Raw genomic sequence first — 26,568 nt, forward strand, 5'->3', positions numbered from 1 at the left:
AGCCCGCCAGTCCTGTACTATTATAGGGGAAACACTGCTTCTCAGAGTGCAAGGCTCACAAGTTTGACATGAGTCGTGACTTTTTCAGTGCAGAGAACAAGTTACCAAATATGAATACAGATTTCTAGAATAAACCGCCTGAGGAGAAAGTAGCAGCAACACCTGGCAGCATTTAGTGAAACTAAATGATTTCTTTCTGCCAAGAAAACAAATCTGCAGCACAGTTCAATAAAGACTCCTTGAACCAACTGTCATCTGAAATATAAGACAGACATAAGCAGAGAGGCATTGTGGGAAAAAGAAATAAGAAAAGGGCTAAGGGTGGACAGAAGGTAATATAAAAAGGTGGAGCTGATTAAGAGAGAGAAAACACTCCCTTGGAAAATACACACTGTACATTATATATACACAAACACACACTTTCAAGCTCTGTCTCCACAGTAACAGGAGGTGTGCGATATGAGCCTGGCTTTAAAATCTAAAGTAATAGGAAGGAAGGATGTGTATATAATCCGTTTGTTTCCCATACACCAAAACCTTGGTGACTAGATGAAAACATATAGTATATGTGTGAGTGTTTGTGTGTGTGCACAGCCCAGTGGAATATTTTGCTTTTTTTAGTAGTCTTGCATTCCACAAAGCATTCCACGATGGGGAGCAAAATGTGCTCTTGTTTATTGGCATTTCTTTAAAACAATCACAATCGTCTTGGGCGGAGCTAAGCGCCGGACGGAGCCACGGTGCCTCTGCTAAATAGCCTCAGGAAGGAACATGTTTTGGTGGAACATGTGTACGTTCAATAGTAGTTTTAGTTGTGCAACAGAAAACTCTGATTGGACAGATAGTCTAGCTAGCTGTCTGGATTTACCCTGCAGAGATCTGAGGAGCAGTTAACCATAGTCCTCACAAATCCACCGGAGGTTAGAACGCCAACACAGAGACAGAGGAAGGGGACGGACATCCGGTGGCACTGAACAATCCCGTAAATGAAACGTCGTATTATAGACTTTTCAGTAACCAGTGAATTCTGTACCCTCAAAAAACATCCAAGATGGTGGTGTGTGCAGATGCGGCGGCCAGTCCTCAAACTTGGTTAAAGTTTGTTTGTTCTTTGTTATTTTTTCACCCTAAATAACCGAAGCAAAATCCATTGAGGAGGGGAGGGGGTGGCGCGCAATCACAGAAGGCTTGTATCATGTGGACGCACTGACAGATTTGTCTTTAATTAGAATTCCTCATGGCGGAGACAGAAACTACGCACTATAGTTTTGATTGAATCACTGTTAGGGACCAAATAATTGGTTTTGTTGAAATTTCAGACTGCTGGTTGTGCCAGACAAAAGGTTAGAAATATCTAATTTCATGGCAATTTGTCCAGTAGCTGAGGGGATATCTTACCCTGGACTTAAAAGGTAAGTTCATTATTTGTTTACCTGGACCCTATTTCCCCATGCATTTGTGTCTAAGTGACTAATGGTCCAGTATTAAGCGAGGACCAACCGCAGCGAACCGGGCTGCAATGTAACCCTATGGGGCAATTGTTCATCCTCAATTTTTGTCCACTATAAGTGATTGTTTTTGGCACTGATGCTCAGATTGTTAGTAAAAGTGTCTGACAACATTATTGATCTAACAAGGGGACTTCTTGTCCGAAGACAGCGGTTTGGAGTGTGGAACGTGAGTCGGCTGAACAGTGCTCCGGGAGTTTTTGGTTTGGAAGTACAGAAATTAGGTAGGGTTACATTGCAGCCCTGTTCACGGCGGCCAGTTACTGCGATCTTGCTCAATACTGGACCAATTTCAAAGATTTTTTTTTAGTCACTTAGACAAAAATGCATGGGAAAATAGGGTCCAGGTTAAAAAAAAACAAAATTAGCCTTTAAGTGTGCAAGGATGATAATTAAAGTGAAAGAATCTAGCCCATTTCAAATAAAATTAAAAGCTATTTCCAAAGTGATTTATACCTATTCTATTCTGTGTACTATACAGCCTAATTGTAGGGTATTTGCAATGAAAGTATAGTTGCTGATGACATTTAACAGAAAGTGCTCAATTTCAGAAGCTTTTAACTGCCACTGTACCTTTCATGTAACCATAGTGTTTCTACTAGAACCTTCTTAACTGCAGGCTTTTTCCAGTTCTTATATATCTTCCCACTCTTCAAATGATGTAGTTGCATGATGGAACGAGGACCGACAAGCGTCAGGAGTTCATGGGAAATTTAGCCTTTGGCAATTTTCAGCTACTCATCCCTTTCTTGCTCTGACCTGCAGTGAGAAGACGCAGCGCAGACAGAGAAGCAGCATCACCACGGCCAGCAGGGCGGTGGCCAGGTGGCGCAGGTCACCCAGCGACTCCATCAGGGGAATGCTGCCCACCTGCCAGTCGTAACACAGCACGATGGGGGCCAGCAGCAGCCAGGCGTTGAAAGACAGCAGGTAGGAGTAGGTCAAAATCCTGAAGAGAGGGGGTGGGGAGAGACGGAGGGTGTGGGAAAGATGGGAAAGAAGAAGAAAAAAAAAGAGAAAAATTAGAATCACACAGCAATGCTATCAATTGTCAAACCTAACGAGAATTTCAATCAATCATAAGCAGTGGTTAAAGTGGGCCGAAATGATCTTGAACGGCGTTCCAGCACCTTGGATTAACATGTAAATTAATCTTATTGGCAGTTTCATACATCAGTGGTTCCCGTTTGTTTAAAATAATGCCAAATATCCATTCCAGTGTGTCCGCTGCGAGTCCATGCATAAGGCAACTGTCTGTGGTGAGTTCACATGTCTGTAATAAAAGCAGGACAGTCGCAGACTATCTGGTAAAGTCAGTTAAACAGGTGAAGATCACGTTGTCGGTAGCCTACCGGTTACAAACAGGCTCGGTAGCAAACGTTTATAAAGTACTAGAGACCCATACTTGAGTAAAAGTACAAGTGCTCTACGAAAAAAGTGACTTGAGTAGAAGTAAAAGTGCTCTTTAAGCACCACACTTAAGTAGAAGTACTAAAGTATTGCAAGTAGTTTATTTTAAAATATACTACTCAAGTACTGAAAGTAAAAGTACAAGTATTGTGTTATTTAGTTATTAAAGAAAGCAGTCAAAAAGTTTGAATATCATCTTGTTTATATTATTTCAAATGTTTAGCCTACGGCTGTAGCCAAAGGAATTAACAAATATTAAATATATTATATTAAAAATAACAAATATTAACAAATACTGAAATAAAATGTACAATTATCACACTGTGCAAGTCAAATGAACATTCTCTCCAGCACAGTAACAATTAAAGCCCCCAAAAACATATCACACACTAGCTAGTAACATGTGTGATGTACACGAAAGTTAGCAAGCTAGCAACATCCAGATAAACTAGATCAGCTTCACATCACAGGGTCAAACATCCAGATAAACTAGATCAGCTTTACATCACAGGGTCAAACATCCAGATAAACTAAATCAGCTTCACATCACAGGGTCAAACATCCAGATAAACTAGATCAGCTTCACATCACAGGGTCAAACATCCAGATAAACTAGATCAGCTTCACATCACAGGGTGAAACATCCAGATAAACTAGATCAGCTTCACATCATAGTGTCAAACATCCAGATAAACTAGATCAGCTTCACATCACAGTGTCAAACATCCAGATAAACTAGATCAGCTTTACATCACAGTGTCAAACATCCAGATAAACTAGATCAGCTTTACATCACAGTGTCAAACATCCAGATAAACTAGATCAGCTTCACATCACAGTGTCAAACATCCAGATAAACTAGATCAGCTTCACATCACAGGGTCAAACATCCAGATAAACTAGATCAGCTTCACATCACAGGGTCAAACATTCAGATAAACTAGATCAGCTTTACATCACAGTGTCAAACATCCAGATAAACTAGATCAGCTTCACATCACAGGGTCAAACATTCAGATAAACTAGATCAGCTTCATATCACAGGGTCAAACATCCAGATAAACTAGATCAGCTTCACATCACAGGGTCAAACATCCAGATAAACTAGATCAGCTCCACATCACAGTGTCAAACATCCAGATAAACTAGATCAGCTTCACATCACAGTGTCAAACATCCAGATAAACTAGATCAGCTTCACATCACAGTGTCAAACATCCAGATAAACTAGATCAGCTTCACATCACAGTGTCAAACATCCAGATAAACTAGATCAGCTTCACATCACAGGGTCAAACATCCAGATAAACTAGATCAGCTTCACATCACAGGGTCAAACATCCAGATAAACTAGATCAGCTTCACATCACAGGGTCAAACATCCAGATAAACTAGATCAGCTTCACATCACAGGGTCAAACATCCAGATAAACTAGATCAGCTTCACATCACAGGGTCAAACATCCAGATAAACTAGATCAGCTTCACATCATAGTGTCAAACATCTAGATAAACTAGATCAGCTTCACATCACAGGGTCACACGGTTAGCGATATTTTTTTCCCCACTATGGCCACGCCAAGACCCGCCCTTCAACAGCTACTATTGGCTAGTTGTCCATGCTTACGCAAGGTAACGTAACCTGATTTGTTCAGGTCCTATCACCTGACCAATCGGCTATACTAACCTTAACCACTTAATGTCAAATGCCTAACCCCAACCAATCGACCATGGCGACACCAAGTGGGTCTTGGCGTCGCCATAGTGGGATTCGTAATTTTGCAAACGGTTAACATTCAGGACTCACGGGCAGACTGAAACAACTCAGGAATAGCTTCATCTGCTGCAATAATAGCTAAATAGAAAGAGTACAAACTTACATCGTCTCTGACTTCTGAACGGGCAACCGTAATGAAAAGAAACACGACGCGATCTCGTACGTAATTAACGTAGCCGTAACTAACGTAGCCGTAACGTAGCCGTAACTACACACATCCTACACAGTCTCCGTAGCGTAATGAATTCACAACAGTAACGATGCAGCACATAAAAAATGCATCGGAGTAAAAGTATTTCATTCATCGAAAATATGTACTCAAGTAAAAGTGGAAGTTGGAAAAAAAAATAATACTCCAGTAGAGTACAGATACAGCCTTTTAGTACTTAAGTAGAGTAGTGAAGTAGTTCTACTTCGTTACTATACAGCTCTGCTCGGTAGTGAACGTAAAATAAACTGTAGCGACATGCTAAAGTGCTGCAGATCTGCTGTTTTTAGCTGAGCTAGACTGATCAGTGAAGTGATGTGGCCGGTTTAGCTCAGTTGGTAGAGCAGGCGCCCATATATAGAGGTTTACTCCTCAACGCAGCAGCCGCAGGTTTGACTCCAACCTGCGGCCCTATGCTGCATGTCATCCCCCCCCTCTTTCCCCTTTCATGTCTTCATCTGTCCTGTGAAAAAAATAAAGGCCTAAAAATGCTACCTGGAGGTGAATGTAGCCACGGTATGTTTTATGTGGACTGACTGCGTCGGACTCTGTTTGGTAACTTAGGAGGCAATTGTGCCTTGTGTGCTCTTATTCATTTGGCATGATATAGTAGTATAGGCATAATTTAGGGTTTAATAAAAACTCAACTCCTGGCTGTTTTGGAAGAAGGAAATAACGAGAGTAACAGGTGAACTATAGCTGTAAAAGTGAGTTTTCTTTAAGCTTTAAGTGCTGTGTAGTGGATAGAAACTTTAATAAATCCCTTTCTCTACTTTTCTCTCAGAGGGTTCGTGTCCTGTATGGCTGTCTGGAGTATTGATGTGTCCACAGTGTGGCAGCTATCCGCTTGCGTGGAAACAGCCGGGGTAGGGGTCGGACAGAGGGGAGAGCATGGACAACGTGGACTGTTTCAGCATGCCCAACGGCAGAATTTTCTTGTGAGTCTTGTGACTGATCACATTTATGCTAGCCCCGAGCACACACTACACTAACCCCACAGAAGAAGCACAGAGTGCCAGAGACTACTAGCATTATTCAACTTTTTTATGGGTATGTTCAGGCACTCACAGTTCTTGGTTAAGACTAGGGATAGATCATGGTCTGGTTAAATACAGAAACCCTCTTCCACACCAAAGATTCTCTCCATCTCTCACAAAACAATGAAGTGTAGGTGTGGCACGAGTCACCTTCCCTGAAACCCATGGCTGGCGATGTCAGTATGCCTGTGCGCAAAATTCACTCAAAAAAAAAAAAAAAAAAAAAAAAGACTTAATCGAAGTGCTTTTGGTGGCTAAACCTAACCCCAGACTACGGGGGCAAGATATATCGACTCAATATCGTTATCGCAATATCACGTTGCGCATTATCATATCTAGATTGCAAGATATATCAACTCAATATCGTTATCGCAATATATCAAAAGTGACGCAATATGTATGCAATATTTAGTTTATTTTGTGGAGCGCTGCGTCCCGTCTGTTGGCTGTGTGACTTAGTTGTGTTTGAGTATTTAGAGTCCTCTTGAAGCGCTGTAATGATCAGGTTTCATTGGCCAGTTACCGTGCCACTTGTATATGTTAGTGCACGTCAGCGCACGGGGCCACTACGTGACTAACCTATGGAGCGTACCACGTGGGGGCATATTTCGACAGAGTGACAGTGTGAGTGAAGAAATAGAGACAACCAAACGGAAAGAATCAGAGAAGCAAAAGAAAAGTTGTGTCCTGTTCTCTATTTATTTTATACTGTCCAACCAGTAGAACATGTCTGTTCTCTTTATTTATATATTTTATACTGTCCAACCAGTAGAACATGTCTGTTCTCTTTATTTATATATTTTATACTGTCCAACCAGTAGAACATGTCCTGTTCTGTAGACATAGGTCCTTATTTATATATTCATGTTGGATCAGTCCAATATGACTGTCATATAATATGACCCCCTCCCCCCCCACATCCATCCTGATTATAAATGTAGAGCTTCATTCAGAAATAAAGTGTGTATCACACTTTATTTCTGTTTCCTGTTATCCGAAAACTGTGTACCACAAGGTTTCTCTGTTGAAATTTGAGCTTTATTTTTAAATGCTTCTGTGAAAGAAAATGACAACAATGACTATCCAAATGTTTACCTTAAAAGCGCATAGAAAATGGTTATTGTATTTGCATACACAATTTGTTGAACATAAAAAGTGATAAAAAGTTAAATTAATAATGAATGTGTTTTATTTAGCAAAATTACATTGCGTTGTTCTATCCAATATTTCCTATATTTCAAAGCACATTTTCTGTTTCTGTTACTTTTAAGTACCCTATAAACATAATTTCAGGAGACATGGCTGCAAATGAGGGCGTAGTAGAAGGTGTACTAATATTACTGAGTCATTCTTTCATCTGCCTTTATTATTCCTCTCCCACAACTGACTTCCAGCAAATCCGAGCAACCACTTCAAATCGATTCTCCCCTCTGACGCCAGTAAAATGAGGTAACACAAAAGACGCTGAACTAATGTCCTCATCGATTCTGACAGAGCTCGTGTTGGACTGCATTCTAAATAGTCCGACCGCAGGTTAGGTATTTATTTCCTCCAGGACGATCTAAGGGAAGAGTCTGAAGCTCAACCTGGCTGTGAAGCCACCTGCTGACGGGCTGTGGTGCGTGTGTGTGTGTGTGTGTGTGTGTGTGTGTGTGTGTGACACAGGCTGAATCCCCTCTGAACATGACAATTAAAACATGTCAGGAAGACGAAAGGAGCTAGTGCTGCTCCTCCCTCTTCCCGAGCCCTCTGCTGTCGCCCTTTGTTCCCCCGAGTGCTGTTCAGATTGGCTATTAGAGAGATAGACGGCTAGGGAGAGACATGGGAGACAAAGTCTGAAATAAAAACAGAACCGAGTCAATGGGCATACAAAGACTTGAAGAGGACTTTCAGAGGTTGTCTTGAGTACACACACACACACAGACACACACACTAAGGTAGTGCTGACAGGCCGTTTAGCATGCAGCAGAATGTTCTCCACCTGCCGTCATCTGATGGGTCTGGGCCATAAATTCAATTCCCTTTTCCAGACTTTGCAAGCCCCTCTAACCACAAATTATCACTCACACACACACACACACACACACACACACTCTCCTACAGAAGACAGAAGCTCGCAGACAGGAGAAGAAAAAGTTAGAAGGATAAAAGTAGTTAGGGGTTGGGGTGCAGAAAGAGAAAACGAGTCATTTGTCAGGTGGCCCTTGGGCGTTCTGCTCTCCTGAGGTGGAAAGCAGCGCTCTCAGCTGTTCTATACCTGCTCACACACACACACACACACACACACACACACACACACACACACACACACACACACACACACACACGCTTGCATATACAACAAAGCAATGTCGATGAGTAAAATAGCTAGGAGGAAAAATTCAGCGATCTCAAAGTTCTGTAGTGTTCTGTTTCATTTTTTCAGCTTCTCTTAGATTTTCTCTTATTTCTCATCCTAATGTCAAAAGTAGAGGTGAGTTTTAGTCATATTTAGTCAAATTCAGTCAGTTGGGGGGGGGCAGGGGATTTAATCAGAATACAGCATAGAAAATCTAATTAGAATTAAAGCTTCGAGCAGCGATGGACGGGCCCTCGCGCCTCTGCGCGCGTCGGGGTTACCGGCGGACACCGCTCCTTGCGACCTTGCATTAGCGCGGCACTCAGACGCCGCAAATCGTCAACAATGAAACGGGAACTCCCCGCCGAGTTCAACTATACCTCACACAAGAATCAACATCGTACGATTCATAGCTGTGAATAGGGGCGTGACTTAAGCATAGGGGGCAGGCCAAACCATGACCAATGAATAAGGAAGCCACTGCTGAGTTCGTTGATACCGCACATAAGACTTTACCTTAAACAGGTCATTAGTTATGAAAGGGGGCGTGGCTTAAGCATAGCGAGCGGACCAAACCATGACCAATGAAGAAGGAAGTCTCTGCTGAGTTCATTGATACCTCACATAAGGGTCTATCTTAAACGGTTCAAATTGTATGAAAGGGGGCGGGGCTTAAGCATAGGGGGCGGGTCAAACCATGACCAATTAAAAACGAACTCACTGCTGAGTTCAATGACACCTCACACGAGACTCTACCTTAAACGGTTCAAATGTTATGAAAGGGGGCGTGGCCTGAGTAAGTGGGCATGGTCATATTATAGGGGGCGGCTCAGTATCACATGTAGACCACACATTCTAAGTTTCATGTAAATCGGATGATGTTTGTCATATAAGGCACATTTCCTGTGGCCAGGGGGGGGCGCTATGACCAAAAGTCAATTTTGGCCTGTAGGTGTCCTCAGCCCTGGACCCTTGTCAATCGTGAGAAATTTCGGGCAGATACGACAACGTACACTCAAGTTACAACAACATCTTTGTTCATCGCTAAACACTCAAAATGGCCGCCACGCCACGCCTACACCGTCTGACGAAAAGTTTTTCTTTTAATATCTTTTCATCGTTAAGGTGTTGGGATGGTACAGACCAAGTTTGAAGTCCATCGGATGAAATCTCTAGGAGGAGTTTGTTAAAGTATGACATGTGGAAATGGCCAAAATCGCACTAATTTTGAACATTTAATTCAAAATGGCGGACTTCCTGTTGGGTTTAGGGTATGGCTCTAATGACGTTTTTTGTACATCTTGACATGTTATATATGTGTACCAAGTTTCCTGAGTCTACGTTAAACGCACTGCAGGGGCTCAATTTTCTTAACTTTCTAGGGGGCGCTAGCGAGCCATTTTTGTGCGCATATTCCCGAAACCCTTAAAATACGTACATTTTCACCAGACTTGACCGCCAAATTTGGTGAGTTTTTGAATATATTAAGGCCCTCAAAAAGCCAATTCATTTGACGGGAAAATAATAATAGAAAGAAACAATAATTCCTTCAGTTTCAATAGGGCCTTCGCCGCTGTCGGCGCTCGGGCCCTAAATATTGGAAATATTGGATAGGATAGAACAACATAATGTAATTTTGCTAAATAAAACATCTCATTCATTATTAATTTCCCTCATCTTATACAATACACATTTTCTATGGGCTGATTTAGTTTTTTGCCTTGGTGTGTCTGATGAATCATTAAAACACTGGGATGGTCTTTATAGCTCTGGAATCAAACTGAGCAACAACTTTCAGTATTTTCTCCTTGTTGCCAAACAAGTTATTACTGTCTTGTCTTTATTTAACTGAAAACCAACTTCGGCATCCATCTGGGACTTGTTCGAAGTACTGGCTCAGTGGGCATCCTACTCATTTGGTTAGAGCATAGACGAAGCATATACATGTTGAATAGTAGAGGCCCCCGAACAAAGCCTGGAGAAACTGGGACCATGAGTCACAATCAACTTTAAAAAGCTATTACATTTCTACCTGCATGCTGTCGATGTTGACTGGCCACGAGTAGGGCATGATGGATGGAACGAGGACACACTGACAGACAGACAGTCACACATATAGGTGATAAAGGAATACTGGTGGCTCAGCCAGACATCAGGGAGCAGAAATAATGACAGAAGAAAATGAAGGTGAGCAGGAAGGACAGAGCGAGGGATATGAGAATCCGCTATAAATTTCCCAGGTGGCCGAGGGAGAGGAGAGATATTTTTCACCGCTGCTGTTCTAATCGCTCACCGACGATGTCAAACACTGACACTCTTGCATTGCCAGACCTTCCTCCCCAGCGCTGCGGAGAAAAACGTGCTCTGGTTTATTATTTTAAACCAATCACCGCTGGCTAGGCGCCGGACCGAGCCACGGTGCCTCTGCTAAATAGTCTCAGGAAGGAACTTGTTTTGGTGGAACATGTGTACGTTCAAAAGTAGTTTTAGTCCATAGTCCTCACAAATCCACCGGAGGTTAGAACGCCAACACAGAGGAACCCGGACGAAAAGAGGGACACCTGGCGAAATTTTCAGCAATCCCGGAAGTGGAGCCTCTTGGATATTGACTAGGATCTCATTAATAACTCCCATCTAACTCCATTTGTCAACAATTTGACAGTTCACACATGAGTGCAAGATTAGTGGGTCAGCGATGTCTGTTGTGTCTAAAGCCAGGGTTTAGCCTGTCACCAAAGTGGCTCTCTTTTCACCTGGCTAGATTGCTGAGGTAAAGTATGCTGCAAGTTTGGTCTTAATATCGGCTAAAATGCTCCTTTCACTTATCAAGTCCTTTGTAAACAGGTCACTCTATAGTCAATAATCAATCTATGAGCGACACAGATTCTCAGCTGAAGGCATAGATTATGAATGCAAACTTGTTGAGCCGTAACGTTACATTAGTTATGGTACTGAACGCAGCCGGGCAGTTGCTGTTGCGCTTACTGTATGTATCACGTTGTGGGGGTTTTATTTGACACGGGAACCTGTCAACCTAACACCTGACAATGGACAGCTGGTCCTTTTCATCTGTTGCTTTGTTTCAGTGTGTGTGTGCGTGCATGTGTGTGTGTGTCACTGACCTGGTAAGCAGGTGTGGTGAGAAGGAGGCGGGGTTGTCCTGTTCAGAGAAGAGAGGCATGGATCCTCCCATCAGCCACAGCCTGACCGACATGATGATCACCACCTGGAGGAAGGAGGGGGAAACAGTCACAATCCACCAACAGCTACCTGTTTGTGGAACATTTATAGTGGACAATTCCAATACACACTTAAAAATGTAAGGCCAATATTGAAGGAAGTAATACTGTACATCAGGAGAACAGGGCAGGACAGCAGGACAACACTCCTTTGTAATAATTAGCAGACGTTTTCTAAAACAGTCATTTTCAGCTGTATCCCCAAAAAATGATGAATACATTTACTGTGATATAGGCCCTTTGCAAGTTGAATTTCATTGCATATTGAAATGAAACCAATGGCTCCCTGGAAGACAGGAAAACGATATACCATTATGTATCAATCTTAAAGGTATAATATACATTGTTATCCTAAATAAAACAATGGATAGACTAATACAAAAGTAAACCTTCTTAATCATCACTTATGACCCACTAGAAGTGTTTGGTGGTGTGTGTATCTGTAGAGACCCTGCCCTCTGTCTGGGCTTTCTCTTTTCTTCTTATTTTTCTCAGTGTTGGACATCAGCAGAGAGCCTTTGGGCTCCATGTGTGCAGGCACGTGCACACATAGACAACAAACGGGGCTTGCCTTTTTCTGGGGAGCATTTTTTTTGTGTAAGTGCTCATATTATGCTTTTTGGCTTTTCCCCTTTCCTTTATTGTGTCTTTTTTGTGCATGTTATAGGTTTACAAAGTGAAAAAGCCCAAAGTCCCCCCAAAAGAAAACACTGTTCACTAACTGCTCCAAACAGCTCTATTGTAGTCCAGCCTTTACTTCAGAGACCAACGTGGTCACTTTGTAACACACGTTATAATGCTCACCTAGCTGATAGCATGGCACACCCTCATACTCTGCTTCTGACTGGCTAGTAGTCCTTACCTAGGTACTGTCAGGGCACGCCCTCATACTCTGCTTCTGACTGGCTAGTAGTCCTTACCTAGGTACTGTCAGGGCACGCCCTCATACTCTGCTTCTGACTGGCTAGTAGTCCTTACCTAGGTACTGTCAGGGCACGCCCTCATACTCTGCTTCTGACTGGCTAGTAGTCCTTACCTAGGTACTGTCAGGGCACGCCCTCATACTCTGCTTCTGACTGGCTAGTAGTCCTTACCTAGGTACTGTCACCTCATACTCTGCTTCTGACTGGCTAGTAGTCCTTACCTGGTCTGTCAGGGCACGCCCTCATACTCTGCTTCTGACTGGCTAGTAGTCCTTACCTAGGTACTGTCAGGGCTGTCAGGGCTTCTGACTGGCTAGTAGTCCTTACCTAGGTACTGTCAGGGCTTCTCATACTCTGCTTCTGACTGGCTAGTAGTCCTTACCTAGGTACTGTCAGGGCACGCCCTCATACTCTGCTTCTGACTGGCTAGTAGTCCTTACCTAGGCTGTCAGGGCACGCCCTCATACTCTGCTTCTGACTGGCTAGTAGTCCTTACCTAGGTACTGTCAGGGCACGCCCTCATACTCTGCTTCTGACTGGCTAGTAGTCCTTACCTAGGTACTGTCAGGGCACGCCCTCATACTCTGCTTCTGACTGGCTAGTAGTCCTTACCTAGGTACTGTCAGGGCACGCCCTCATACTCTGCTTCTGACTGGCTAGTAGTCCTTACCTAGGTACTGTCAGGGCACGCCCTCATACTCTGCTTCTGACTGGCTAGTAGTCCTTACCTAGGTACTGTCAGGGCACGCCCTCATACTCTGCTTCTGACTGGCTAGTAGTCCTTACCTAGCTACTGTCAGGGCACGCCCTCATACTCAGCTTCTGACTGGCTAGTAGTCCTTACCTAGGTACTGTCAGGGCACGCCCTCATACTCTGTTTCTGACTGGCTAGTAGTCCTTACCTAGGTACTGTCAGGGCACGCCCTCATACTCTGCTTCTGACTGGCTAGTAGTCCTTACCTAGGTACTGTCAGGGCACGCCCTCATACTCTGCTTCTGACTGGCTAGTAGTCCTTACCTAGGTACTGTCAGGGCACGCCCTCATACTCTGCTTCTGACTGGCTAGTAGTCCTTACTGCGCATGTGCGACTCCCAACAAAGATGTAACAGCAGTGAGATGCCTCACTCTAAAACAAGCTAAAACAGAAAGCTCAACACCTAGGGTGAAAAGAGGAGCTGCAGCAGTGTGCAGTACAACACATATATATATATATATATATATATATATATATATATATATATATATATATATATATATATATATTTGCTCACAACTTTCCTGTCAAACTAATTTATTTATTGAATAAAAAATCGAAATATCTTTGTTGAGTCCTGATGAATAAATCGGTAAGGAAGTCAGAGTTGTGTCAGTATAGTTAACGTTTAAAAAAACAAACATGTTTTTTAAAATAAATAATTATAAGAAGTGCCCTTTTTTAGCCCCTGCCCCCCCCAAAATGTCGTGCACGTCCCTGCATGTGTGTGTGTAACCCCCTAGCCAATAACAGTGTTCTCCTTCCCAACCGCCGCTTTGGCCTCCAGCATCTCATACTGACGCACAAGTGGACCTCACACAGACACACAAACAGCAGAGGTTTGGGTGTGTGTTTATCTGTCATTTAGAACGCAACCGCCGTGAAAGGAAATAATCAGAAAATAGCATGTTTTTTCGTTGATTCCTGCTTTGTTCGGCACTTGCTTTCTTTATTAAATCTCTAGCTCGCTCACACACTGCTGTTTTCTCTCTCTCTCTCTCTCTCTCTCTCTCTCTCTCTCTCTCTCTCTCTCTCAACTTTAGGGGCCAACTTTAAACGCTGTGTGTTTACAAGCAGTAGGCATATTACATATTACACCTTTAAAATTTGTGTTTTACTTTGGAAAATGGTCATTAGTAATATTAAGTATTTACAATTAGTAGGCAATTGACTAAAGCATGCAGAACCACCAGTATGGTACTAAAATCTAAATAAATACTCACATAGCCAGAGACGAGGCAGGCTCGCTTGATGAAGGGGCTGCAGATGTGTTGGAGGTCCCTGAATCTGGAGCCAGACAGGTGACTGAGGGACACAGACATACAGCAGGTCAGTCTCACTTCAGCCTTAAGTCTTACAGGGTTTTTTGGCTGTTAAAGTGGTCATTTCATTCACTGTGAATTCTATTTTAACTGGTGCATACCAGACTCCTTACAGCGTGTTCCACAGAGCCTGTGTTACATTAAGGAGATAGTCAGATTTTAATTAATTTTACTTCTTTTCCAAATAACACAAAGTGAGATGAACAGTGGTTAGCATTAACAATGTTTCTTAAAGAAAGGACATCGTGAATTGTAAAAACAAAATCAACATCATCAAAAAAGTCCATCAACCCCTCAGCAAACAACAACACCGACTTATGCACTGATAAACAAATAGCAGTACACCTTGTAGAAGACAATGTACTTCTGTTCAATTGCGTTTTCTGTCAGAGCCTCCCAGGATTGGAACACGGTGAGCTAGTTATCATAGTCTCTGGACATAATATTCACACCTAACCAGGCCCAATATTGTTGTCATGCCTCTGTCTGTCATAAGAGCTGTTCCATATGCAGTGTAGGCTCTGTTAATAATATATTTTTATCGTTTTATTACTTTTAGTTTTAGCATCTTAACTTTTAACTATTACCTGCCAAGGGACTACAGTCAACAAAAATAAAGTTAAAAAAAATATTTAAAAAAAACACTGTTGCACTTGGTGACAAATTCTTTCATTACGATGAACAAACACACACACATTGTAGTGTACTCACAAATACTCACTAGAACACCAAATAAGGATTAATCCGCCGCTAAAAATAGTCCCCAAGAAGTAAAGATTCCCTCCTGTAACATTTGTTACTGTTTTGTCTGACAACCGGACCCTTTTAAAGTACCTGGCTGCACCAAACTACACACCAATTCATCTGTACTCACAAGTCTGTCTTCTCCATCAAAACTCTCTCATGTTGACAAATCAGGCGCTACACTTTACCTCCATATTAAGGACATTGTGCGTCCTCTCACTAATTTTTTTCATTAAAAAGTGTCCAATTTAACAACATGTATGTATGTGTCTGCATTCCTGCAATGTTTGTAACAAAGTTTTCAAAGTCACCACACACTTTTATTGATCCAGCCATTCAGCAAAGGTCATTTACACACACACACACACACACACACACAGACCACACAGTCCTATAGATTGGCCTGAGATAGAAACTATAGAAGGAGCTTTAACTGTAGAAGAAAGGCAGCAGGAGAATGAGATGAGAGGGAGGGGATCATACAGATACTAAGTAGTGAAAGGAAAGCACGGAGAATCCATTCAACACCACGCCACTTTGAGACGCTTCCCTTGTGCAGAGCTTTCAAAGCATTCTAGAGACAGTGAGAGAAGAGATCTCACAGGAATTCTACACACATTCTGTCTGTCTCACACTCTGTCTCGCCTGTTTCATCTCTGCCTCTGTCTCCCTTTGCTCTCGACTCCCTTTACTCTATATTTGTCTTTGCTCTGTCTGTTCTGCTGAGATTTGCGGAGCCAAGAGACAGAATGAGAAAGAGTCAGACTCTGCAGACGCTGCATTCGCAAGACGTACCGTGAAAAAAAAAAAGGCCAGACTGTTTTCCCTGCCGAACACCATTGAACTTGTTTCTACAGAGGTGTGGTGCACTTGTTACTTTTAATGGGCTTAAAACTCACATGCTCTCAATAAAAATCTCTGAAGGTAAAAATGTTAGCAATGTGCACTTTGGAGAGAATCCAGGTCAAAGCAATGCTACCTTAATTACTTGGTGTATTCAACCCATAGCAGTCATGAGGCAGAAGATATAAATAGTATGAATATAAATATTGGGACATTAAAGAGTAAAAGAAGGATGCATGAGTTTTGAGATGATTGAGACATGGCATCTGAAACAGAATAAGGTTTATTGCCAAGTAGGTTTACACTTACACAAAATTTGCCTTGGTGTTTGGTGCATACAATAAACATACAGGCAAAGTAAAAAAAATTATAATTATAGAAAAGAAAAATTACAAAATAAATGAAAAAGACACTATACAAATCCTATATTAAATATGTACAATATAACTGTTTTAGAATGCAGGATATGTGCACAAATATTGATTAGGTGATGTGCAAAGGTTCACAGTAAAGAGATATGTGCAGTTTAAGATGTACGTTATTGTAATGCAAATGGATGGCCACCCTGTCTGAGACAAACCAGGGTTTGTCGTTGTTGTAGTCTATATTGACGTTTCATTTACAGGATTGTTCAGGATGTCCCCCTCTTCTGTTTTCTCTGTGTAGGCGTTCTAACGTCCGGCTGATTTGTGAGGACTATGGTTAACTGCTCCTCAGATCTCTGCAGGGTAAATCCAGACAGCTAGCTAGACTATCTGTCCAATCGGAGTTTTCTGTTGCACGACTAAAACACTTAGACATGGTGATTGGTTTAAAGACATGCCAATAAACCAGAGCACATATTTCTAGCCAGACCTAGCCAGACCTTCCTGCGCAGCGCTGTGGAAGAAGGTCTGGCAATGCGAGACTACACCTACCCAAAAGAACCACACCAAGGGGGAAAACGCAGTCTAGTGATTTAACTTAACTAAATGAGGCAGGTGTGAAAGCGCCCTTAAAGAAGAATTTAAAAATGTAAATGACAGTTGTCAGGGCATAAAACCCACACTCTGGTGCAGACCTCTGCAGTCTCCTTTCGGTCAGCTCCACAAATCTATTATTACATGTATGCTGAATTGTCTATTTGACAAATAGGGGTTGACGTTAGATGGTGATGGCATGTGGCTGAGTCCCTCATCAGGGTCAGGAAATCAACTTCCCAGTCTCCTGCAATTGAAGAAATTGATGGGATTACATTTCACTGGAATTCTACCTCGTACAATTGTGTGTGACAAATAAAAATGGATTGATTGACTTACGAATCAGGACTCCATAGTTTAACAATGGCAAAGCAGATTGTGCTGAAAAAAATGTTTCAATCGAAAATGTAACCTAATCGTGACCTTAAAATGGAAAGTCAAATTGAATCATGGATTTAGAGGATTGTGACAACCCTAATACGGTTAAGCTGTTTCACAACACAATATGGTGTTGAGCTGTCTGGATTTACCCTGCAGAGATCTGACATGAACATTCCGGAAGTGAAATGTTGTCGATATAGACTAGGCCTCTGGTGGTTCCCACCCCTCCATAATACATATGCACTATAGCAATGACTCCCACACTTTCTAAGGATTTTTGTTCCATGGCATCCACATGTACATGCAACCTATTAACTGAAGATGACACTAGACATCCTTTATAAAAATTTGAATGAACTGAGATTTAACATGTATGAACATTAAATATATAGACCTATCATACATGTACAGCATTCTGAACAGATGACCCTTTTAAATGACAGTTACAAAGCTGCTCTAACAGGTACAGTATATTGCTTAATAAGGTGTTGAAAAACCATGTGCGCCCTGACGAAGGCTGTAACATGAAGGCATCTTTTCTGGTTGGCTAAATAAAAAAATCCTCCTCCCTGAGGCTGAGGGCTGTCTCCAGGGCTGGAAATGCAATGCAACACTTGGGAGAATCACTCAGATGGAGCAATGCTGAGAAGATTGGTTTCACGCTGGAAAGTGAAGGAATGAGACCCTCCCTCAGATAGAGAGAGAGAGAGAGAGATTTTATTCTATTCTTTTTTTAATTTATTTTTTTGTTTCAACATACCCTTTCAGGGACATGCACAGAATTTGTTAATTATCTGCAATGATATCCTAATTATCCTGTTTACTGGTATTATTATACCAGATGTATTTACTCCTTGTTGTTGTTTATATGTATGTTTGTTCTTATGCTTTGGCAACACAGATGCATTTTTTTTGTCATGCCAATAAAGCAAACTGAAATTGAAAATTTTTAAAAGAATTGAGAGAGAGAGCGAGAGAGAGAGAGAGAGAGAGAGAGAGAGGCAGGGTGAGGGTGAGAAAGAGGGGGAGAGAGCTGGGTGAGGGTGAAAGAGAGAGGAACAGACAGATGTTGTTAGTGTCTTCCGACCCGGGCCTCAACATTTCCCGTAGGATCATGGGAAAGACGATTCGGTGTATCGGCATGACAGGATGCTAATTTACCATGACAACTGTTACTGTGGCAACAGTGAAGGATGAATGGAGGGGAGGAGGTGTGTGTTTGTGGGGAGGTGTTGTGGGAGGTAGGAAGTGAGACAGAAAATAGAGTGTGGCTGAATGTTTGGAAGAAAGGTCGGGGTCAGCTCCTTCACACACATGAAAAGGAGACGGCGAAGGACTCGTGGATTAACTCCATTAAATCTGGCTGCTTAGCCTCTCCCTTTCTAAACTCTAGCTCGTTTCAAGCCCTCAATACTCCACTCACAGCTGAAATTCTTTATAATTCCTCCTCCTCCTCTTCTTCCTCACTATGTACCACAGTTATTTAAACTTACCCAGCCACCGAAAAACGACAGGGCCACCGCACAACACTCCAGGCTAAGACTGAGTCACTGAATGGGTGCAGTGGAAGCTCTGTAGTGGCCTCTCTCCACACACAGCAGAAGCTGCATGCTATCAGCAGTTGTACATCATGATAATGATGAGATAAACAATGGCAACGTCTCCCAATAGCAATTTAATAAATGTAAATTAATACACTGATAAAAACATGGACAGTTATGGGTGTTACCTAACATTTAATAACCTCTATAATGTTTTATAATTTCTGGAGTCATTAAATGATACTGAAAATGTTCGGTTTCTATGAATTTCTAACGTTTAAGGATAGCAATTCTCAGAATATATGTCAGAGCTTTATGCAGGACAGACATCCATAAAACCTATTTGTCCTCCCTTTAATTTTCATCAGATAGCAGTCCTGACTCTCCATTGGCAATTTCTCACCCTGTTTGTCACACCATCTTACCTAACAATTTCATAAATATACATACACTGTACACACACAAATGCATAGATGATTTCTTGAGTGCTCTGCTTGTTTGGTTTCACATTTGCATCAGGATTCAATATATCTGCTGTGTGTGTGTGTGTGTGTGTGTGTGTGTGTGTGTGTGTGTGTGTGTGTGTGTGTGTGTGTGTGTGCTTTTTCTTTCTATCTCTCATCTCTCTCTCTCTCTCTCTCTCTCTCTCTCTCTGTCACTGTGTGATGTTATGCCATGCAATGTCTTATGATGTGTCATGTAGTGTGAAGGGCTGCTCTGGGGCAGTCACAGAGCTGAAATGCTTCACAGCTCTCTGACACTGACAGAACCGACTCTCTGCCTGCATGCTATCTGTGTGTGTGTGTGTGTGTGTGTGTGTGTGTGTGTGTGTGTGTGCGTGTGTGTGTGTAAGGCTCAAGGTGCCCTTTTTTGTCATTTAACTGAACTAAAGTGTGAAAAGCCTCAGCTCATCTTATGTGCCCCCACCTTACTGAACACCCACCACATAATGCTCCATCTAAAAGTGGACACTTCAGTCCTGGAAGTGCTTTCACTCTGCTAGCAAAACTGCCACCAAGATTGCAGTTTCAGCACTTAATGTCATGTTAACTAAATCAATTCATTTTAAATGTCAAAGGCAGAGTGGAGGCCAATGCAATTGTATGACTCACAGGAAATCCACCGACACAACAGTAAGCTAATAAGAGTTTAATTAAAGGTGCAGTAGGTAAGCCTTATTAAACTACCTTTCCGTCATATTTGCTGAAACTGACCCTATGTTCCAGTAGAACTACATGAAGCAGGTCATTAAAAATATATCCAGCTCCTCTGGCTCCACCTACAGCCTGTAGTGCGATTTGCAAAAATCCACCGCTCCCTGTTCAGATGCACCAATCAGGGCCGGGTGGGGGGTGTCTAACTGCGTGTCAATCACTGCTCATGCACACACATTCATTCTCCCTTGTCGGGGGAGGGGCTTAGGAGACCGTTTTGGGCTTTAGCGGAAGGGGGGGAGGGACTGAGAAGTTGTCGATGTTGACATTTTTCGGCTAAGTCCTGGATCTTCACAATCCTACCTACAGCACCTTTAAAGGATTTTTTAAAGACTGTCGGTCATTGTGGAATGTTTAAAACAATATGTCTTCCATTCAAGACAGGAGAAGGCAGGTGAGCTGTAATGTTGTTGTACCCCTGCAACACGTCGTAGGCAGCAGGTCTTGATCGATAGTTGAGCATATAAAGCATCTGACATCAGCACTATAGACTGTGGTTTGCATCATGTCTCCTACCAACAGTCAGCATTGAGTTACTTTAACCATATAGACAATATTCTCTTAACCAAGTAGTTGTAGTGGTCTAAATGTAGCCACAACATAAGAATGTGTAATGTGCAGGGGTGTGACACAATTCTCCAAATCCACGATTTGATTCAATTTAAAAGAAATATCAGCACTGTTGGCAATTCCAATAGCAGCCAATAGAGGGCAGGGGGCTACTTTACAACAACAGTTTGAGTTTCTCAGAGTTTACGAGGGGTACCTGAAAGCACCATGAAGTCCTGTCAGGGCCCATGCTTTAACTTTGTCCAGGGGTGTAGTGCTATTTATTTAAGTACCGACTCATCTCAAAGGTTTGGGTTTTCTGTGAGCTTCTTCTGCAAATAAATAATTTTTCATAATAAAAACAAGCATCTATTTGTATCCGATGCTGTTTAGAGTTGTAAGCAGTGTAAAACTAAAAGGCATGAAACAAATGCTGAAACATTTTAATCAATTTTAGCATTTATATCCTCTTCTGGACAAGTCTAGTGACTGCTGTGCAAGGGCAGCTGACAACATGGGAAAGTCTGTGTGACAGCTTGGAGAGACAGCTGACAAGAAGGAACACACCCTAATGGGGCTGTCATGGGCTAGCTACCCATGGCAGCAGTCCCCAATGCTAGTTCAGTTAGTGGGAGACACCCGCTAAATGATACAAAAGATCAACAGGAAAATACCCCTAGAGCCTGTGAGAGCGGGGGCTCAGATGGCTCACTGATTGATAGCTGATTGATAGCATGGAAACGACATGAATAAGGGTTGCAAAGCACATGAGAAATCGTCATCAGCAGCATGTGTACGTGTGGGTTGGAGAAAATAACATTAGTAAATGGGTTGAGGATCCACCAAGGGAGGAGGTTTTAATCCAGGTTGAAAATGTTGTGCTGTTGCTATGGCTTGACCATATTTTGCGCCATGATCAGGGTTGTGTGCATTAAAGCGTACACACACCATCCAAAGAAATCACACTCATCCGCCTGCCAGATTAGGTCCAATCTGCATTGCATGAAACCCAGGAGAGGATTACTCTCAGGCATCGTGGGTCACAACCTCAGAGCTTTCCCCGAGAAAAGGCTCCAACACTGCTCATCATTTTCTCAGGGAGAGCTTTGCTCTGTGCATGTGTGTGTGTGTGTGTGTGTTTTCACTGTAAAATACAGCCTGAAGTGCCCAAAGAACCTGTTCATTAATCAAAGAGACACAGCAGAGATGTTCTCTCACACAGAACACACACACACACACACACACACACACACACACACACACACACACTCTCTCTCTCACCCTATCTCTCCTGTGAGATCTCAGGAGCCGTTCCTCAGAGTTAGAAAGAGCACTTCATATTGAAGCCATCCATCTTCACTATAACCTCTGATTTTATTGAGGGTCTTTATGGAGAAACATGTTTCTTTTCTGTTTGCAATCTCCTCAGTCCAGATCAGGAGAGGCAGTCCAGCTGCAGGGAGTGTTTTGTACCGACAGGGAGAATCATGGACATCACACGCGCTCATACAAATACTCACAGAAAGTGTGTAAAAAAATATCATCTATATTCAAAACTGTGCAACAGCTGATTGAGTTAAATTAACTCTAAAATGCTAAAAGACCATAAAAACAAATGACCACGGAGAAGATAGATGTTGAATTTCATAGGCCCTTCATAGATATTTCTCTTCCTAAGGACAGGGACACACTGGCCACGAAGCGCCACAAAGCGCTGGGAAGCGTAGATGTGGGCCGGATCGGCCGTCTGGCTAAAGAGCATTTCTCTGTGCCGGTCACAAAGCGATCCTGCTCCTCTCCACTCTATAGAACTGATTTTTTTCATCATGGGTAAGTATATAACCTCATGAAATTATAATGTAATGTGTTTATGACAACTACAGATGCATTTTTACACACGTGGCTGGCTACAGTAATGGCTGCAGTCTGTCTGATCACTTGTCTCGCTCTAGGCACAGCTGAGAAGTCAAAATTATCCATAAACCTGGGTATTTTATTTTGAAATTTGTTTTATTTTGTCCAGCATCCGGCTGCACTGTGGCCTTCCTGTATGTGATTACCTACCTGAGAAATAGAGGAGACGCCAAAATGATCGCTGCAGCGCGCCACTCCGCTCCTGATCACAGTCAGTATGAACTGACAAAACAGGGGCGCCGAAATGAAAATGGCTCCGCTTCACAGCGCTTTCACGGCCAGTGTCCATTAAAGAAAGACATTGCCTACTACGTATGCCCCATTTTCAAAATTCTAACAATCACTATTTTTTACAAACAGAAACATATGAGTACCAAATCTGTTATTACAGGTGGGAGTCAAAGAATGCCACAATGCAAAGTGGAGCCATCGTACATGACTTTCCTAAAAGAGGACACCTCATTGGGCATTGTTGTTAATGTTGCTAATGTAGTGATTTGTACAGTCCCATTGCCCCCTGGCCTGACTTTCTATGGAAACAGGTAAGCCGCCCAACATACAGTACAGGCCAAAAGTTTGGACACCTTCTCATTCATTGTGTTTCTTTATTTTCATGACTATTTACATTGTAGATTCTCACTGAAAGCATCAAAATGAATGAACACATATGGAATTATGTACTTAACAAAAAAGTGTGAAATAACTGAAAACATGTCTTATATTTTAGATTCTTCAAAGTAGCCACCCTTTGCTTTTTTTGACAACTCTGCAAACCCTTGGTGTTCTCTCAATGAGCTTCATGAGGTAGTCACCTGAAATGGTTTTACCTTCACAGGTGTGCCTTGTCAGGGTTAATGAGTTGAATTTTTTCCCTTATTAATAAAAAAGCAAAGAGTGGCTACTTGAAAAAAATCTAATATAAGACATGTTTTCAGTTATTTCACACTTTTTTGTTAAGTACATAATTCCATATGTGTTCATTCATAGTTTTGATGCCTTCAGTGAGAATCTACAATGTAAATAGTCATGAAAATAAAAAGGAAACACATTGAATGAGAAGGTGTGTCCAAACTTTTGGCCTGTACTGTATCTCATTTTGTAAGATCTCCAACTTGTCCAACTCCAACTGTTTCTGTTACATGTTTCTGCTATGAGATAATGCTACTGCAGATCACTCAAGATCCATGGTGTACTAAAAAGTTATCGCTGAGCATGGAAGTAGATGTGTAAAGGAAACTAAGTGTTTTTCAGTGTCATCACTTAATGAGTAATGTGAACAATTTGCCAAAACTTGGCGTGTTCCTTTCAGATGAATAGTTTCTTTGATAGAGAGTGTGAGAGCAGAGAGTGTGAGTGGGTGAGAGGAGAAGTACTATAACTTTAGTGGAGCCTCCACATCGCACACTTTTGAGTGAGTGGGCTGCTTTGAGGTTTTTCTGAGCACCAGCCAAATGTGGTTCGGTGTGTGTCTGTACTCAGAAACACAGAAGCAGACTGGAGAAGACACTTACAGCACGAGGACCCAGTATCAAATAATTTGATTCTTAACATTGCTTTGAAGTGTGGACAGTTTGGCCTGTCTACCCTCCTTTACATCCTAGTAACTACAATCATGTATACTTTACTGTCAACCAGTTTCCAACACATACCATACGTTTTTGGATTGATTTTCCAACTTACCAGATGGCAAGATAGTTTCAGTTTTGGTTCACTATGAGGATGAGCAAGGGAAGACTGGAACTTGCTAAAGCTGATCAGCAATAAGGCAAGGCAAGCTTAAATGTCTGTGTGAAGCACCTCTTCTAAAGTAACAAAGTGCTTCACAAGTCAATACAAGACCAAGAAAGTAGAGATGTCCAGAACTGAGCTCTCTAAGGATCAGTATTGATGCCGATCCAGCTATAAAATCAAGCCGATCAAATCCTTTCTATACTGCACTTTGCCGTTTTGACTGAAATCTGACCCAGTCAATCCAGTATGGCAAAACACGCAGATTCGCTAAAAGGAAGCACTGACGTTAACTCTATCTTTGTCTTTGCAAAGAGTAGAACTGGAGAAAACACCAGCGGCTCCTAATTTTTAGCTGGCAGTGACATCACTTTCACATATTAAAATGACAAACATGGCTGACGGCAGGTCATATCAGCTGTTTCTAATGACCATGATTTCTGTGAGCGATTTAATGGCAGGCCAAAGTGACACTTGTCTGTCTGAGTAAAATGCTCTCTGCAGGCTGCGTCCTGTATTCAGCTAAATATCCTTTCTGAGGGAAGAACCTTTACTGATTCTTATGTTCCAACACAGACGCCAAGTATCGATCTTTTATGATATATGTGTTGGTCAGTCTGTCTGCTTGACAATCCCCATTTTGCAGCAACAAAATTGAAGTGAGATGAACAGACAGAGAAATGTATCTTTTTAGATAAAACAGATGTTGACAAAATCTTCCTTTGGGGACATCATTTCAAATTGGGAAAAAATTGGTAATACATTGCAATATATCGCAGAATATTGCAATATGTTTAAAATCGCAATAATATCGTATCGTGACATAAGTATCATGATGATATCGTATCGTGAGGCCTCTGGTGATTCCCCATCCCTAGTTTGAGTATTCTCGCATTGCCAGACCTATCTCCACTGTACTGTGGAGTAAGGTCTGGCAGATGCATTCTGGGATAGGAGAAAAAAACACTCTGGGTTGTTTGCATTTCTTTAAACCAATCACAATCGTCTTGGGCGGTGCTAAGCTCCTGATGCAGCGACGGTGGCTCTGATAAATAGTCTCAGGAAGGAACTTGGTGCAACATTTGCACCCTGCAAAAGAAAACACCAAATAATGTTCACACAATACAGAAACGTGAGCTATTTAATTTACCTCATTGGCTCTTAGCAGTGCATCTCCGTGTGTACTTCCTCCACAGCAATCCCACCAATCAGTCCCAAAACCTCCCAATTAGAAAGGAAATGACCTCAACATATTCTTTGTAAATCTTTACAATCATTCACCGAAAGAACCAAGCGGGCCTGCCTTGTTGCACCATCCAAATTTTCTTTAAAAATTGTGTGAAGCTTACTAGCTTGAAGCTTGTCGTTGTTTCCCGCAGCGCCAACACACAGAGAGCGGATGGTGAGGGACATCCGGCGCATGGCAATTACCCTGGAAATGTACTTCCGTTGATCCAGGCTAGTGTGAGAGCGACAGACTTAATGAGAGACTAAAAAGACAAGTGTTTTGGGTATTAGGCTGAGTAATGCATAGCCATTACAGCACAGAAAATGTATGAGAAGAGAATAAAGACATTACTTAGGGAATGCTGGGAAAAGATCAAGAGATGGATGTGGTCGGAGAAGGATTCTAATGAAAGCAGAGACAGAGGGAGGAGAAGGAGGTGGAGGAGCTCTCTAAGTCTCTCTTTTCAGAATCAGCTTTACTTTTGTAGTTATTATAGTTAGTATATAGTATAGGTGTTCACATACAAGCACTTTGCCTTGGTGTTTTGGTGCATAACAAACACAAGCAAGTACTTCAACGTCAAGAAACATAAATATAGGATAGAAAACTTGGAAAAAATACTATAGGAAATATGTAAAATCTATCTGTTTTAAAATGAAAGATCTGTACAGTTTTGTGCAGGAATGTGCAAAATATTGACCAGAGAATGTGCAAAAGTTTACAGTAGAGTATAGAGACTGTGCGCAATATTACAGAGATAACCGTCCACAAGATGTGTGCAAGTGTGACACATAGAGACAGATGTGAGGATGTTAATGTAACGTGTAGTGTCTCTTTACACCTTTAAAAACACCTCTAACATCTTCCTGATGTCCTCATTATTAAATCTTCTCACATTTCAGGGAAACGTAAAGTTAGGTGTCACGCATGTCAGAGAGGTGAAGAGGGAA

The 26,568-nt window shown here is 42.0% G+C and overlaps 1 protein-coding gene across 1 annotated transcript in view; it reads right to left on the bottom strand.

The window, feature by feature from the left end:
* tmtc1 (transmembrane O-mannosyltransferase targeting cadherins 1) overlaps positions 1 to 26,568 on the bottom strand; it is a 157,173-nt gene that overhangs the window by 64,917 nt on the left and 65,688 nt on the right. Inside the window, exons 5-7 of the mRNA XM_028570348.1 lie at positions 14,419 to 14,500; positions 11,401 to 11,504; positions 2,268 to 2,457 (exon numbers count right to left, since the gene is read on the bottom strand). Of these exons, the coding sequence (XP_028426149.1) occupies positions 2,268 to 2,457; positions 11,401 to 11,504; positions 14,419 to 14,500 (376 nt within the window). The remainder of the gene's footprint in view (positions 1 to 2,267; positions 2,458 to 11,400; positions 11,505 to 14,418; positions 14,501 to 26,568) is intronic.

The sequence above is a fragment of the Perca flavescens genome, chromosome 23 (assembly GCF_004354835.1).
Source record: "Perca flavescens isolate YP-PL-M2 chromosome 23, PFLA_1.0, whole genome shotgun sequence".
NCBI classification, from domain to species: domain Eukaryota; kingdom Metazoa; phylum Chordata; class Actinopteri; order Perciformes; family Percidae; genus Perca; species Perca flavescens.